Here is an 18254-nt window from a genome sequence, read left to right on the forward strand (position 1 = left end):
AGATCACTTTATTATTATTTTTATCTTTTACGGCCTTCGTGGCGGTACTTGTGCCTCGCCGGGATCGCCTACGTACACAATGCTGTATTATTTGGCAACCGTCTGAGAGTTTTATTACTATCGTCCCTTCTAGACGATAATTGCTTTCTTCGCATTTCCTCATGGTCTTTGCCAAGTAACTTACTATCATAAATTTCACCAGTTACCTGGAGTCTCGTCCCTGGTGGAAGCTTAGACCTCCGTATGAATTGTGCAATTAATGCAGCTTGGGACACGAGCGTCGATGAGTAATTACGGCTATCATGAGGCCTTTTGTTATTATTGGGTAATTCGCCCACTCTCAATATATGCTTCCTTGAGCAATTTACTGGTTGATACATGAAGGCTTTCAGCCAACTTCAAACGTATGCATATATGTACCGTGAAGCGATCCTGAGCTCGACATCGCCAGTTCCAACTAGGCTGAACTATACTGCTAATAAATGTAATAGCGACAATATTAAAGCTTTTATTCAACCATCTTAATTAGACTGAATTGCGAGTTGAATAAACGATGCTGTTACCAATAGTATTACCTTTAATCATTAAGCTGCACTACATGTCTTCAAAAGGTTGTTTCTACCTTTACATTTGCCGTTATACCACCTTTGACTTTTAGCTGAATTATGTGTTTAACAAAGGTAATTGTAACTACTACAAAAATTGGCGCGATTAGCAAATCATGAGGAATACCAACCGACCTGGGTTCGAGTCCCAATACACACACAATATTTTTTTACTATTAGGTGAAGGATTTTTTTTTTATTATTTCGGTATATTCCAATTGAGATGTTTTGCATATATTACAGTTAAGGAGCAATAGATCAATAAATGAATAAAGAAATAAAGAAAGTTTGTTTAGCTTTTTATATCTACTGAGTTTTCACCACGGGAAATACCCGATTTACAGTTTTTCAATGTACAAGCTTACCAAATCACACGCACCCTCGATTATGTAAATTTACCTTTTGATTCGAAACGGTCTGTTTACTTGTGAAACATGAATATTCTCATATTGAACACAAGACAAACTTTTTGTTCCAACGTCGCTATAAATTTTTGACACCAGCATTGTTACCATGATTTTTTTCTATCCATCGACTTGCAAACAAAGGTACAACGAAATGATTATTCACGCTGGCGAACTTAGTTGATATAAATAAATAAACTATTGAATTCAAACAGCGACTTCCGCTTACCAAAAAAATCACAATGGAAAGAAAATCATTTGGCAGGGAGTGGTAAATAAATCCCAGTAAAGTTCAGCCGGAAATGAACTGGAATTCTGGCTGGTTCCAGTTCGTATTCCGGCTCCAGTGCAACAACCGATTCTAACTAGAATCGGTTGTGTCACTGGAGCCGGAATACGAACTGGAACCAGCCAGAATTCCGGTTCATTTCCGGCTGAGCTTTACTGGGATTGAGGAGATTGCCTACCTTAGAATTATAAATGACTTCAATCCATCATTCAGTTACCACCACTTTCATATAACACCCATTTTTACTTATCTGTTTTGTGACAACCATAAATCCTCACCTTGGAAACAAAAACGACTATAATCATCATTTTTGAAATAAATAAATTATCTAATTTAAAATTCCCGAATGTTCTAAAAATTATTAATTAAAAAAAAATAGAAATAAAAAAATTATCGTAGGTTGGGATTCGAACCCAAGCCAACTAGGTTCACTCAAATCTATAGAAGGCTACTGTAGCCTTTGTACAGACTCTATTCAGCAGCCTAGACTTGTCGGTACATCGGTGAAATCTTAAGCATTCGATGTATGCAAGATTGGTGCAGACAGTAAGGTAAGTGCTTAGTATTCAACAGGTTGCTGGTTCGGATCCCGGTACGTGATATGATATCCAACAAGGTAATACATTTTTTCTCTAACCGTAACGTAACACTAATAAAAGAATATGGCTTCCAAAGAGATTGATGGCGTGTGTAACTTGAAATAAATGTCTTTTTTAACAATTTTCCTATGATAATTCACTCAGCTGAATAGCGGTAACGAAAAGGTTTATTGATAAAGCTGAACTGTGGTTTTCTTCAGGCTGTATACGTGCTGAAGAATTGTTCTTTCATGTGTCTTAATCAGACAAGCTGAATAAATTCTCCAAATCCCGGATGTTTAAGGGTGGAATAAACGATATATGATTACACGTATACTTCCAATGTTCAGCTAGAGCTGAATAAAGCAACTGTTAAAACGTTTATAAAACCACGAAATGTTTGTTGGGAGTACACTTCAAAAGCAGCAAAGTAATTTTCAACCATTTATGAGTAACATTTTACTCATTTTTCTGGTTATCCCAGTGAGCAAATTTTCTGGCAGAGACCGCTCTGCTAGATTTCTGTAAGTCTTGGTTTGGTAGCCCTGTCAGATTTCTGCGCGTATCCTGTCTGGTTAGTTGAGCTAGAGCGAACTCGGTTTCGCTCGCGTTTTCTGGCAAATTTTGACAGGAACCGGGCAAAACCCCTGACATAGCTCGGACATAAACAGTGCAAAGATCCTGGCAATTCCTACCTGGTAGAATTTAGCACGAATTGAGCAAAACATCTGACAAAGATGTGGCAGGAAGCGTGCAGAGATCTTGGCCGTACATTTCTGGCTGGATTCTGGATAAAAGTGAGCAGCATCGGTTGGTTTAATCGCTTCTGTCAGAAACGGTTGTTGCATTTGAGCGAATTCGTTTCCAGAATTCTCGCACAAATCGCGCAAAGTGCTCGCAGAAACTCTGCCACCATCAATTTCGCTTTGCTCAACTTTTGCTAACTTTCTGCTTGCCGCGCTGACCGGGATGTAGCAAGAATGAGATGGGTAATACACGGTTAAATAAAACAACCTGCAGAAAAGTTCTTTTAACTTACTTTTGAGTTGTGCGTCGCTTTCGCACTTATTAGTGTTGTCAAAAACAAAACGAGAGGTTCGACTCAGTCGAGATCTTCCGTGGGGGAAGTTACTTTTGAGTTGTTTGGGGTGAACTCAAAATTAGGTAAATTCAACTTAAATTTGAGTATAAAAAACCTATCAATGAGTTGTAATTTTTGCCGTGGTTAAATGGAAACTACCTTCAACACGGTTTACCTAATTTTAAGTTCCCCCACGATACCACGAGATTGAGTCAAAGGAACTCAATTTTAGGTAGTTTTTTGTTTCCGTGTATTTTACCCAGATTTTTATTCGAAAATTTACCCAATTTGTGACAGCTGGAATTAAACTAGAGCACTCTAGTTAGAGTGTGGCCAAGAGGCCATGACGTATCCAAACGAACATGAAATTTGACGTATTTCTATTGTGTATACGTCAAATTCCATGTTCGTTTGGATACGTCATGGCCTCTTGGCCACACTCTAACTAGAGTGCTCTACTAGAAACTGGATACTTTCGGTACTCATTAATGGGTTTATTTATTTTTACCGTGTGCACAGATCCTGGCAATTCAAGAGTGCTGATTCAAATGGACCTTAGTGACAAATGTAAACAAACTGAGTTATTTGCAGCACAGCATGTGATTACAACATAGCTAACGAATACCGAAAACCAGGATTCATTATACCCAGTATTTATCAAAATAACAAGCATTTTATAAAAAGTCGCAATGTTTTCATGATCATATTTTGAAATTTTGCACTTGAAACCTTTTAAAATGAAAGGACCTATGCGCGAAATATTTCAAAACCTCTGCAACTGTTCATAGGCGCCATGCAAAAACGACGCAAGATTCATTTCATTCCATGTTTTCCCCACTGCACATAGGTACCTAGTAAAAACGTCCTAAGCATCAAAATAAAAGAAATTATTTTCTTCTGTTCATGCGACTTATTTTCGAAGTTGCATTTAGTAAGTATAATAAATTAAATTATAATTGGAAAGCTTAGTTATTCTAAAGTAACATGCCATTCGTTGGTTTTAACCACTTCCAGTCAATGATTTGTTAATATAAACTAAAGTTTCCCGCATTTTTTTCTGCAAGACTTCTGTTAAATCCAGTGCAACTATTTACCATAGTAATGAAGAACATTCGTATTCCGGTGGTCATTTTGTCGAAAACTTTGAAGAAATTCAATATTCGTCGTAAGAGCTACCCTTGCTGAAAAAAGCCGTATGTGCAGCGTCGTATGATTCTTGGGCCCGAAAAAAAGACCAATGTGAAAGGTCCTATAATTTTCAAAAGGACGCATCATTCTAAAGCGCTTAAAAACTACATTAGCACTAAACCTTTCATGTTTTTAGCATTATTTACCTAAAGAGCATAGTCCTTAGACTATATTGGCATAATTGTTCCATCAAAACGCATATTTGTTCTCTAATAGGGATTTGTTTTAGGTTCATGAAACTTCAGCCTGGTTTTTCTCAATTCAGGCTCAATGTCACTTAGGACCTTTTGAATAAGTACTCTTGAATTCCTACCTGGTAGAATTTAGCACGAATCGAGCAAAACATCTGAGAGATCTTGACCGTACATTTCTGGCTGGATTCTGGATAAAAGTGAGCAGCACCGGGGTTCAGTGTGGCAAGCAGAAACCCGGTCAGCGTGGCAAGCAGAAAGTTAGCAAAAATTGAGCAAAGCGAAATTGATGCTGGCAGCGTTTCTGCGAGCATTTTGCGCGATTTGTGCGAGAATTCTGGCAACCAATTCGCTCAAATGCAACAACCGTTTCTGACAGAAGCGGTTAAACCAACCGATGCTGCTCACTTTTATCCAGAATCGAGCCAGAAAAGCACGGCCAAGATCTCTGCACGCTTCCTGCCACATCTTTGTCATATGTTTTGCTCGATTCGTGCTAAATTCTACCAGGTAGGAATTGCCAGGATCTTTGCACAGTTTATGTCCGAGTTATGCCAGGGTTTTGCTCAGTTCCTGTCAAAATTTGCCAGAAAACGCGAGCGAAACCGAGTTCGCCCTAACTCAACTAACCCGACAGGATACGCGCAGAAATCTGACAGGGCTGCCAAATCAATACTTCCCGGTCAAACCATTCGGAATTTGATTCGGAATCCTGAATTGAGTCAGTATGGATTCCAAATCAAATGCAACAACGGATTCTGAGTCGGAATCGGTTGTTGCATTTGATTTGGAATCCATAATGACTCCATTCAGAAATCCGAACCGGTTCCGGAATGACCCACTGAGACGTCCAAAAAATTGTTTCAAAATCGTTCAACACGGGTCCAACGATGGACGTTCGTTGAACGGTTATTTGGACGCTGTCCAAATTGGTCCAACGAACGTCCTTCATTGGACGATTTTGAAACCAACCGTTCTTAGAGGGGAGTTTAACTGCCCTCTAAGAACGGTTGGTTTCAAAATAGTCCAATGAAGGACGTTCGTTGGACCAATTTGGACAACGTACAAATAACCGTTCAACGAATGTCCATCGTTGGACCCGTGTTGAACGATTTTGAAACAATTTTTTGGACGTCTCAATGGGTGGTTTACAGAAATCTAGCAGAGCGGTTTCTGCCAGAAAATTTACTCACTGGGCCATTTTCGATACTTCGCAAGTCTGTGTGTAAAGCGTGTATTTATGGGTCTAAATAAAATAACCGGTACGCTGTCAAGCGCGATTTACTAACGGAGAAAAACAAACAGGTTCTTCAGGAAAGAATAATTATTAATACATTTTGTATAAACGGAAATCGGAGATCACTTATTGGAATGGCTGCGTTGGACACTTTCCCGGATCTTCCTCGTCCTGGAGAAATATCGGTTTGCGAGCGCAATGGCCGCATTTGTTCGTTACCAGCGAACGAAGTGAATTCATCTAGTTCTTATAATGTAAGTATTTTAAGATTATTCAAGTTTGTTTACAATAATCGGTAGCATTCGGCAGTTACTATCTTATCCGGAAATTAATATTGGACGAGAACTTTTCCATCATGCCGCAACTCATATTCGTGAAGATCGGCGAACTATAATGGTACCGGTCAATGAAACACTGCTAAAGCGGATCACTCGCACATTTTTTGAGGAAGGACCCGTAGAGGCATTGAATGAAGCAGCCAACTGTGTTAACGAGCAATATAATCCGCTGATCGGCTCTTTAGCTCGGTACATGCTGGTTTTAGTGAACATTGGAAATCGCATAAAATTTTTTCTTAAACCTCATCTTAAAGAACAAGGTATTGATTCGGTCGGGAAATTTACTCAGACCAAGGAATGGTCCAAAAGTGCTATACGATGCATATGCTGGCATCCGAACTGCTTCAAGATAGCAATAGCTGCATCAGACGATAGCATTAGGGTCTACAGCGACGAACCAAGCATTGTACCAATTTTGAAGAGCGGTTTACAAAAATCTGTCAGCTCACTTGCCTGGCGTCCTTTTACCTCTGGAGAGCTTGCTGTTGGTTGCCAAAGCGGTACCCTAGTGTGGAACATTGACCCAAACAGTCTAATTACAAGACCACTTTCACAAGCTGTGCAGCTAAGATATGAAAATCATTTCCCAGTGACGTCTATTGAATGGAGCCCCAATGGTTGTTTATTAGCAACGGCTAGTATCAATGATCCAGATATACTTATCTGGGATGTGGACCAAAATAGACAGGTAGTTAATGATTAATTGAAAACGGAATTGTACTTTTATATAGAACCTTTTCCTTGTAGGTACCGTTGCGTCGTGTAGGTCCACCATGTGCTCTATTAAAATGGTCCCCTACTGGATCTCGTCTATGCTCTACGACAGTCGGCAATGTGTTTCGCGTTTGGCAAACTAATAAGTGGATCCCGGATCGTTGGACGATAAACAACGGTACCATTCAGTCAATCGTGTGGTCAAGCTCTGGGTCGCATCTGCTTTTTGTAACTACCGAAGAATGCTTTTTATACTGTTTGGGTTTTGTTGAGGACGAAGTATTTACCTCAACACTGGTGCCGAAATCAGCACTACCCGTTGCTGACCTCTCAAAGATTATTATAGATCAAGTGGAAGTGGGAGGTCGTCCCCAGGCGCTGGCTTGGTGCCCACAGAGTCAGTACTTGGCGATCACATTCAAAGATACTTCGGCGATTGCAATCTTCAATACTGCCATTAACCGTACGGAATTAAACATAACACCGTCATGTTTTCTCACTGGTATTGGGATTGAAAGCGCTTCATGTATTTGTTTTCAACAAAACCTCGGAAGACGTTCCAGCGAAAAAAAGAAAACTGTTTTGACTATTGGCTGGTCTAGCGGCAGAATACAATATTTTCCCTTTGTCTAGTAGCTTTCTTTCACAAGAAATGTATTATTTCATGTTTGATTTTTTTTTCTTGTAATAAAATATGTATCTTATCACAAATATGCAGCTGGGATTTTTTTCTTTAAAAGCCTGGATATATCATAAAGCGCTGTTACCCAAACGTTCCAATAAATACAGCATACGAAAATGGTTTAGCTACTGATGTAAATAGTACATTTCTAACTGTCACCATAAATATAGCCTAGCGCTTCCGAAGCCTTTATTTTCACGGTGGCATCATCCTTCAGTAGAAGTGAAATTTTATGGCCGGCGGCGTCCATGTGTTGACTCGATTGGTTTTGAGTATGTAGCAATCCTAGGGAAAATCATATTTTTGTTATCGTTACAATAATGTACGTATGGTTGTACCAATCAAAACTGCTGCGTTTCCTCGAATCTCTGCCCATTGACTTCGTAGGGAAGGAAGACAGGCGTCAATGAAATCGCTTACCGATTCCGATAGTTCTTCACCCTGCAAAAAAGAAAAGGTATGACGTTACGGTTTTGTATACATTTGTCCAACGTTGTATATCCGTATGCCTGTTCTTGCAAGAACTGTGTACATAATAGTCCGAGAACTTAGAAGTACGTGGGCATGTCAAAACACATGTACAAAACACAGAACATGAGCTAAATAGGGCATTTTAACAACATATTTAAGGTGCGAGGGCACCGTGTCATAACGTCCGAAGGGTGGTGCGTCATAACATCTGGGATATTATGACGCACCAGGCTGCGTCATAACATCCGAAAACGAATGTATGTCAAAATATCCCGGACTTTATGATGCACATATATTTGCGGATCTTATGACGCAACTCTTGTGAGTCATAATGTCCCGGACGTTATAACGCACATTCGATTTCGGATCTTATGCCAAAGTCGATATCCTGGACACTATGATGCACCTATAGTTTCGGATATTATGACGCATGAGAACAGCGTCATAACGTGACGCACCACTAGAGTGACAGGAAAAAAATGACCCCTATTGGCCCACCCCTGAGTCGATTTCTGGTCCCACCAGGAGTACTTGCTCCAAATTTGAAGCAAATCGGACAAGTCTAGCTACCGGACCAACGTGCTTGAAGTTTGTATGAGATTTTGCGACAATTTACATGGAGAAAAGCCACTAGCTCACATTTTCACCGCTAGTTGTAGACAATTAATTTTTATCTATATTATTTTCACTTACAGTGATAATAGGATGCGAACAGGGCACAGTGCCCTGTTCGCATCCTATTATCACTGTAAGTGAAAATAATATAGATAAAAATTAATTGTCTACAACTTTGTCGAAGACTGCTAGTGAATCTGGCTTTGTTAAAAGAAGTTATTAAATTTTTAACGAAGTGATGTCTGAGTCAGTTTTCCATGGGGCCTAGCAGTGCATGGTTGTGTATCAGTACTCGATTCCCACGAACTAAACATTTTTGTGAAATAACCGTTAGATTTAGCTCAGTAGTATGTTCAGAAGAATTTTAGTAAATAATAGGAGTCATGTTTTGATTAGAAAATTTTAGCTCCACATTGTACCGCAATGAAAAGTTAGTGTTGGCGCCCTCTATGCGGTCACAGTTGGAACTAAAATTTTCCAATTAAAACATAACTCGTATTATGTGGTATAATTCTTCTGAACATACTATTGAGCTAAACCTAACGATTATTTCACAAAAATGTACAAATGTCCACATGTCCCACGCCCAAACGAATTGATTTATCCACTCGTAAGTACTACCCATGATCGCATATTTGTCCCGTTTTCTATGGGATTTCCTATCTTTATGGGACTGACTTGCGATCATAGGCAGAGTAGGGGCACACGTTTACCAACCAGCCACACAGACGTCCTAACCGATGAGAATGGACCATGCCAGTCGAAGGCCAAAGGCCCATCGCGATACCGTACAGTTCCTGAATTGTTTTAGCTGCAATTGTAATTTATGTTTAGAAGTGTCTCATTCTATTTTTAAACTTTTTTTACAACGACATTCGATTAGCTAGACTGGGTAGAGAAAGTTATGAAAATTAGAGCCATAGTACTCAAGTAAGAACAAGGATGTGAAGTAAACAGATCGGAAAACTAGAAGTGGCAGGGTCATTAGAACAGGCTTAATATCGTACGGGCTTAATCTTTGTCTTCTGCTAATGAGGGTCGAGCTTGGGCAGCATAACTACGAATCACCCGAGTTCACTAGCATGTGTCCTGGTATAGATAGACGTGCCCATCTTTACCGTGACAACCGACTCTTTTTAAACTTTTTACCTACAACATTGCAGCTTACCGCTGCTCATCGCTTCTGGCATTTTGACACTGGCAGTCAATCGTCTCATAGAATCGAAATCTCTGTCATCGAATCCGCTATTTCCTACGGAGCTCTGCTGGCATGAATACTAACTTTCTGAGGCGAAAAAGACATTTTATATTACTTTGCACAAATTCCCTAATCTTACAATCAACAAATGCTGTCTGCCGATTTTAATGCAGAAACGCTAATGATGTGACCACCAAGAATGCGTCAGACAACCTTAATTGATCCCCTTCGACACCGGTTTGACCTTACCAAGCCGTAACGCGGGTGGCGGTGTGAAAACTGCCGAATATGGGTTGAGAACAGCTTGAAGCAACATCTGATGTTGCTTTAAATTTATGTGAGCCAGGACTGACCAGGACGAGCCTAGTTTGCATACATTACATTACATTACATTACATTACATTACTAGACTCACTGTTCTCCATTCATCCACAACTTTGCAAATCTCAATATTTTTGAAAGAAAACTCGATTGCTTCATGGCATTATTTAAGGCAAATTTAGAATTTCTTAAGAAGTTGTTATTTTAAGATATTATGATCTAGCACATTTTGGACCTTAGTATTTTCATTTAGAAATATAATAATTCAAGAAAAATGATAACAATGACTATGTCAATTGTGCGGCCGCACTTTATTAAATCCTTTAGACATTTAAAATCAGTTTCTTCAAAAATGTTTCAATCGAAAATATTTTTCCATAAAAACGCATCGATACAATGGTCGGTACCGTATACCTAAAGGTAGACATTGAACTGGGATAATTTCGGAAGCATGTCGTTTGGCATAAGTTTATTTGGCATACGTTTGTTTGACATTATGCTCATTATGAATCAACCCTTATGTTTCTGGCTAACTACTGTTGATGCTGATGCCGCGAACAAATGTTGTTCCAAGAATGACGGAGCCGGTGCGCCCCTCCGAACAAAAGTCGGATAAAACATCAAAAGTTGTTCTAATTCGATGAACATTTCGCCTTAGGGTATTTTTGTTACGTTGAGTTTATAGTTGATATTTATTTTTGTTTACAACTTTATTCTGGGTGGGTGAAAAATTCAACAATTCACGAATTCCCAAAAAAGTAGGGGAACCCGGGGATTTTCGGACCTACCTAAGCAGATCGCCCTTTTAGATGGATAGATGTGAAAGAATTTATCGGTTAAACGTAGAGCACTTTGGGACGGGACTTGCCGATAGATTTTTTTCTTTTATTTGTTCATTCTAACGTTCGTCTCACATAGCCTCTCTTTTCGTCTCACATAGTTTAAATGGACTGGCTGCATTTGACGTTACTTTTTTGATATTTGCATGTCTCGTCGCAGGCAGCACTAGGCGATGATTTGAAAAACTCTACGTTTTTCCATCCTTTTACAATGTAAGGGTAATTCGGACCTCCCTACCGCGCAATTCAGGCCATCATTTTTCTAATTTTTTTACAATGGAACCTATGGAATATTTATTGGAGAAACTCCTTAAGAAGCCAAAAATAAAATAAACTGCGTTACAAAAACTTTATCTGGTTAGTCACATCTGTCGATTGGGCATCATGTATTTATTTTCTTTGCTGTGACGTGTGCAATCATGTGCAAGCCGCCAAACCCCCATAGGGGGTGCGAATAGCCCCGTAGGCTCATGTCGCACAAGTCGTGAGCGTCTTCAAAATGTCTGTGTTTTCACCGAAACAAAAATCATTTCATAAAATAGGAGCCTCAAGCTTTCCAAAACACTTGCCTGTTATTTTTTTTCTTTTTCACTTTTATTTGATGCTTTGATCACGGTTTTACCATTATAATGATTTTTGTTTTGAGGATGGCAAAAACATGAAACACGTTGTATCTCCTTTCTAAAAAAAACAAAAAATTGGATTCAGCTGTCAAAATTAATGTTTTAGAATAGCGGTTCCACGAATATGTGCGACAGTCAGAAAGTTTCAGGATGTTCTGAGAAATCGAGGGGGTCCGAATTCCCCTACGGTCTTAATAGCCCCGGATCCCCTTACAACCACTTCTAACATTATAACTTATTTAACCCATTCATGTCCATGTTTTTGGGGACAACAACGTTTATAAACAGTTAAAACTTTTGATTGACGCAAGATTTGCGCACAAAAACAAGTAAGGCTAATAAATATGACTATTGCTTTTCATTTGAATATTAACAGTTACAAGGATCAGCCCTAGAACTGCAGTTATTGCACTTAGTCTGGATTCCGATGGAGCAGTGCTGCCAAAGACAGTTTACGTTGACGATGGAAAATGAATTTTTAATATATCTTCGTTATGTTGCAATATTATTAAAAACTGATAAAACTTACCAATTTAGACTGTCTTTGGGTACGTTTTTCACACAATTCTAGGAGAATTGTATTGAGCATTGGAAGGTAAAAATTGAGCAGCTTCTAGCACTGCGAGGGATGCACCTATCTTTATGAAAAAAGGCTTTTCGTGTTTCTCGACCCCAACGTTTTCAAGGAAAAATTGTTTTGAAATCCTACATGCACTAGAAAAAATTTGGGCATGAATGGGTTAATAAACGATTTATTTTTTTTATTTGACTAATCAATCGGATTATTTTTTTAACGTGTTAGGTGATAGGTGATAGGACTGCAGCACAGACTAACAGACATAACACTATGAGGGAATTTCCAAAAAAAAAATATCGATTCGGCAATTTTACCAGAACACTAGCTCCACCTTTTATTCACAGTCCCAGATATTCATTTGCTGGTGGGTTACCCCTCAGGCTTGGGAACAATTTTTACTACTGGTCTAACTCCCATACGATTGTTCAAATGTCAGTGGCGCCATAATTTCAAATGCGGCCACAGTCCCAACTACAAATATATTTAAAATGACCGTTAATGAGGGCGAAGCATTGTTTTCGAGTGTTGTGTCTGTTAGTCAGTGACTGCAGCTTATAGCTTAGGGGATCTCTGTCCGTCTCACGAGACGGAGGAATAAATTTTGCGCATGTTTGTCTCGAAGTGTGTAACATCAAGTCCTCTATTTTGTTTAGTCCAATATATCATGATCCTAACAACGCGTGTTAAGTCGTCGCATTTAAAATTTCACTTTGATTCCGCTTCTGTCTGCTTCCTGATCTCCTCTTGTGTGCCCTAGGTCTTTATCAATCGACTATTAAGTAAGTCAGAGAGTGCTGGTAACCGTAATGTCCACGAATTCTATTTTCCCTACAACTATTCTGCCAGTTACTATTTCTGTTCTAGTGTGTATTGTGTTAGTTTTTTGTTTAATGATCAGAAATAATTTAGAATTTTAATATGTTACAAGTCACAAATAACAGACATCCAGGTTCGAAAAAAAAAACAAATTTAAAATACTTGTGTCGCCATTTGAAAAAATATCCGCTACTACACTAGTGTTATAGAACAAAAGAGATTATAACCATAGACTAACTAACATAACATTATGAAGCAAGTTTCGTAAAAAATATCGATCCGGCAATTTTACCAAAACACTAGCTCCTCCTTTTATACACGGTCCCAAACACTCATTTGCTGGTGAGTTACCCCTCAGGCTTAGGAACAATTTTTCACTAGTGATCTATCCCCCATATGCTTGTTTATATGTCAGTGGCGCCATAATTTCAAAAGCGGCCACAGTCCCAACTACAAATATATTTAAAATGGCCATTAAAGTGGGCGAAGCATTACTTCTGAGTGTTATGTCTGTTAATCTGTGTTATAACTACTAGAGGACGCATGCAGCTGTTAACACTGATGGTTTATTTTCTCGCTCTTACATATGTTAAGCTCATTAGTTTGACACATATTTCCCCGGGAACGCACATGTCAAAGTAATGGGATACAATATGCTAAACGAGACCCCATGTTTCAGTCCGTGAATACATGGAGACAGTAGAGCTTTGCTCCCTCTAGCAGTTCTAATCTCTTTTGGTAGAACACCATACTGCTATATTCCAGTATAACAATGACGATCACTTGGACATCAATTGTGTGGTCCACTGTCAATTCAGTTAAACTCGCGCACTAAACGGAATAACAACAGAATACCCCTGACGGTAACATTACAGTTATTTTTGGATATGCCGTAATTTTTTTACTCGACTTTTACGCTTGAGATGGACGTCTGTTCTCTTTGCCCAAATTGATGTTGCTTCTCAGTTTAGCACGAACCAGAGGGAGCTTGGCCTTAATCACACTGATCTGTCATCGGATATTCGTTCTGGAATATTGTTTGTTTGAGGGCGTTCTGGAATATTGTTTGTTTGTTTGGCCATTCATAAACAATGTCTCACAGAAAAAATATTTAAAATATACTCCCCCTACAAGCACTAGTACGTCAGCACCTTTCAAATTCGTTTGGTTTTTATCCTGATAATTTAAATTACGTCACGCTCTTCCCCAACTATCAATACGCGATATCATTTATGAACGGCCCCTTGGTGATCTTTGGAGCATACAATCCAATGAAAAGTAGGATTGACAGGATTTTAGTGCGCTTTCAGCACCTTGTGCCACATCTTTATGTTTGTTATACATACTAAGAATACTAAATCATTTGATATGATGGCCGGTAGATTAGAGAAGATAACCCCCCCTCCCTCCCGATGACGCCCATCTCAAGCGTTTATTATATGTAAAAAATAATTATCTATTCAAAGGTAATTGGATATCACCACAGGGCGCGCTATTGACTGCATAAGCATGTACAATAGGGTGGGACAAAAAATAGATTCCAGCTCCGAGCAACTTTTTGGGTACCTTTTCGGTCCTAGAACATCTGTGCAAATTCTTAGCTTGATCCCTGAAACTATATTTTCGCGCCCACTATTTAAAGTTTACATGGGATTTTATATGGGAAAATTAACTTTCACAAAATAATTCCTCCAGGAGTCGCCCATTGCTTCTTAAAAATAAACCGTTATGCGGCTTTTGTAGAAAATTTAACACAGACACAAAGTCTCGAAAACTACGAAACGATCTGACGCTTGAGAAAAAAGTTTTAATAACTAAAAAAATAAGCTTAATGCTGAAATCAATTGATGCTCTGACGATTGATAAAATATTCATTGTTTCTAGCACCACTGTTGTTGGTTGTCCAATTATATGCAATTTTGTTTTGATCTTCTCTTAATGTCTCCAAATCATTTTTCTATACCGTCTGGCCACTTCGCAAGAGTTTTCAGGGATAAATTGAGTCTTCTTTTGTACATAATAAGAGAAAATTAAAGATTTTGTATATAATTCGACCGTCAGCAGCAGTGATGCTATGAAAAGTAAAATTTTCATTAATCTTCAGGGCATCAATCGGTTTTTGCTTAATAACTTTTTCCACAAGCATCAGATCGTTTCGTGGTCTTCTAGACTTTGTTTCCTTGACAAATTTCCTATAAAAATCATACATCTATTTATTTTTAGGAGGTAACGGGTGACTCTTGGAAGAATTAATTTGCAAAAGACGTTTTCCCCGTACGAAATCCCATGTAAACTTTAAACAGTGGGCGCAAAAATATAGTTTCACCGATCGAACTAAAAATTTGCAGAGTTGTTCTGGGAGTTAAATGGGACCCAAAAAGTTACTCGGAGCGAAATTTTATTTTTTTCATATAACCATGTCCCACTCTAATGTACAACTGCCATTTATAACAAAACAAGTGACCAAAACACGTTTATGCTACGCATGAACGCATATTTGTCTCATTTTCTACAGGATTTCCTATATTTACAGGACTGATTTGCGATAATAGGCAGTATGGGTAACGCAGTGATCGACGTTAGACAGACGGAACGTCAAACTACAACTAGCAAACAGTTGAGTAGATGGCAGTAGTACGTCACTAATTTTAAACGTATAGTTCGGTTCGATAACTGGAACGACTGAAGCATGTCGCAAACAGGCCAAAGGGGATGAAAAGCAGTGTCAATGCATTTGATGAGGGGCAAGCACTAGCAGGTTTGAGAGCGTCGTATTGAAAATACCCACTTATTTTGAATATATTTAAAGTAAATAATGAAAGAATTGAAAAATACTTCTGTTGTACTTAATAAGCTACTTAATGTAATTAATGTCGATGTGTGAGTAATCGGCTTGTTATTTGCTCACATAATAGAGCAGCACAAAACACTGCGATGTGCAGAAGGACCGCACAAAGAGAAACTTGAAAACGAAAAAATTAAAGGGTTGTGTACAGGACACGACCACGGTGACATTAAAAATGTAGCTTTTCTCAAGAGCGTGCAAATGAATTTTATCTATCACACATATCGACTCATGTTCTTGCTCACTCGCCTGTTTTCATATGTCACAATTTGCTATATACCCTCCCCATCAAAACATAATTTATTGAAGGTCTTTTAACGGTAATCTATTATTTATTCAAGTATCTCACTAGGTGATTGACATTATTTGGCTGATCCATCTAGTAAAAATAGGCTGGTCTGTCCAGAAAATATATTCAAAAGAAAAGTTCCATATTGAGAGCTGTGATGAGGAAGCCCACGCCCGCCAACGGAAATATACAGATTCTCCATGAAATATGAAATTTCATTTTCCATTTAAATTTTCAATAATGTACTAATGAACTTAAGTAAACAATCTTAAGGTTAAGTATTTCTTGATCGATTAGTGGTTGAACCAATTAAAATATTTGATAAATTACATCATTGTTATACAACGTTCGCACTACCAGTTAAAACGGGTTTTTATGCTATCTTGGTGACATTTTTCTTGTTGCTAATTATTAAAACGTGTTATAACTCTGTAGTGTAAACATTGTATTATTAAACCAATTCTGCAGCGTTTTATGTTATATAGGTGTTTTATGTGGTAATAGGACTGACATAATTATATCTTCAGTACAGCGGTTTGTTTCATAATTTAGAACAGATTTATTTTAAAATTTAAATTAGTATACCCAACCGTTCTATTTGTTGTATACTTTAAAACGCAATTAGAACTGTGTTTTAAATACATAGGGTAGGACAGATGTTCTGACTGGATAAACTGGGAAAACAATTTTAAGTCCAGTAACGCTTAAGACATGGCTTGAATTTGAATCGAAAAAGAACACCCGCTTAAACTGCTGCTGGGTAAGTTGTTTTAAAATTTTCCGTTGTGTGCAGTACGAAACAAAAGTATTTGAAATTAGAAAACAAAAAGTTCTGCTGGGAATGTGATTGTCTCCGATGTAATTACACTCAGATTTTTCACGCAGGGGATACAGGCTGTGTAAATGAAAACCGCGTAAATTTAAAAAAAAACGCGTTATTGAAAACCGCGTAAATTTCAAAATCCGCGTAATAAAACCTGAGTGTGCTCTCCTATATAAAATACTACGCTGCTGAACAGTGCAATAACTACAGAAGCACGTTGTCAGATGCCTTACACATAAAAAACATATAACCGAAATATGAAACATGAAAACCAATAGGCTCTTTACCCTACGCAGCTACAAAGCGCCGTAAACATGGATTAACAAGTTACAACGCACACGCATGCATAAAAATAAATATATTTTTTTCAAACGCAACACTCTTAAGCAGCACACACCGTATTGAATTAAATCCAAACCACCCCACCCACCCACTTTGCAAATCATTCTGTGACACCGTGCTGGTACCCGAAAAATCCGCACACGGCCACCGCTGCCGAAAATGCATAGCGTCTACCGCTTAGTGTAGTGCCCAGACGCTGCAGCCATGATCTTACCCGTTCGACATAAGAACAAAAACTGATTCAAACGGGTACGCGTCACCTCTATTTATAAACTAACCGTATATGGTTTAGTCACTTAGGTGCGAGTGTGTGCGAATGCCAACGTTACCGAAAATCGATAGCGCTTATTGCATCGGCCGGAGACGATGTTGCTCCTATGGGATAAGAGCAACAACTGATTTAAACAGACATGCGTTGCTTCTATTTATGACTTTTCGTGTTTCATTAAGCAACTAAGCTGCCCTCTCTTGACGGCTGTGTCTGAGAAATCTGCCTCACGAATGGTAATTTTCCCGTTTTTCGTGAACTTTTTAATTTTACCAATTTCCAAAAGTCTGCTTTTATTGGGGAGATATTAAATTATTACCAATATTTAAGTTAGGTGTTTCTGAATCGGTTGGTGTATGAATGATTAAAATCCATCTAGTAATATCGGAGTTATAAGCGTGCAAACCTTACATAGTTTCGTTACATGGGAGATAGTTTAGATTTTAGAATGACACCTAGCCCCAGATAGTGGAGTAAGACATTTTTAATGTCAAAAGAGCAAGATCTGTGCACCAAGAGCTGTACAATTTCACACAAAGAGTCACCTTGAAGAGCCACTTTTTTGTGGCTCCGCTCACTGCCAAAAACAGGTAGGAAGGCAAATGAAACTACATTTCAGATAAAGATTGATCGGAAGAACGTTTTTAAAATGTTTTTTGGTTGCCTTTTCTGCTTCCGTGCGCGTGGGACCTAGATTAACACCAAAGAGCCTCCTAATTTCTACTCTTTGAGATGTGCATCCATGGAATAGATTGCACGTATGGGAGCAACACACATCGGAGTGAAAAGGTTTATTGTGAAAGAGAAAAGCGGTGGTTCGCATAAAAAGTACAAAGAGCGTTTTTATTCTTCCCTTTATTATATCCTCTGAGGTGCATTACATCCCTGTGAGTATTTAAAGTACATATTGGCAATGGCTC

General features: G+C 38.5%; 2 protein-coding genes across 2 annotated transcripts in view; one reads left to right on the forward strand and one right to left on the reverse strand.

Annotated features, from left to right (window-relative positions):
• Positions 1-5362: 5362 nt before the first annotated feature.
• On the forward strand, positions 5363-7348 carry LOC131676871 (aladin-like). The gene is made up of 3 exons (XM_058956250.1): positions 5363-5827; positions 5883-6599; positions 6659-7348. Exons 1-3 carry the CDS (start codon positions 5708-5710, stop codon positions 7256-7258), a joined length of 1437 nt encoding a protein of 478 aa, XP_058812233.1. The 5' UTR covers positions 5363-5707; the 3' UTR covers positions 7259-7348.
• A 107-nt stretch (positions 7349-7455) lies between these two features.
• The window catches only part of LOC131676864 (maestro heat-like repeat-containing protein family member 1), a 39639-nt gene continuing 28840 nt past the window's right edge, over positions 7456-18254 (reverse strand). Inside the window, exons 9-10 of the mRNA XM_058956237.1 lie at positions 7646-7748; positions 7456-7592 (exon numbers count right to left, since the gene is read on the reverse strand). Coding sequence (XP_058812220.1) covers positions 7456-7592; positions 7646-7748 — 240 coding nt within the window. The remainder of the gene's footprint in view (positions 7593-7645; positions 7749-18254) is intronic.

Source organism: Topomyia yanbarensis, chromosome 1, assembly GCF_030247195.1.
Source record: "Topomyia yanbarensis strain Yona2022 chromosome 1, ASM3024719v1, whole genome shotgun sequence".
Lineage (NCBI taxonomy): Eukaryota > Metazoa > Arthropoda > Insecta > Diptera > Culicidae > Topomyia > Topomyia yanbarensis.

Coding starts and splice junctions, on each gene's coding strand:
- LOC131676871 (XM_058956250.1), top strand. CDS start 5,708: ATGGCTGCGTTGGACACTTTCCCGGATCTTCCTCGTCCTGGAGAAATA. Junction 5,828..5,882: donor ATTCATCTAGTTCTTATAAT/GTAAGTATTTTA, acceptor AGCATTCGGCAG/TTACTATCTTATCCGGAAAT. Junction 6,600..6,658: donor ATGTGGACCAAAATAGACAG/GTAGTTAATGAT, acceptor TTTTCCTTGTAG/GTACCGTTGCGTCGTGTAGG.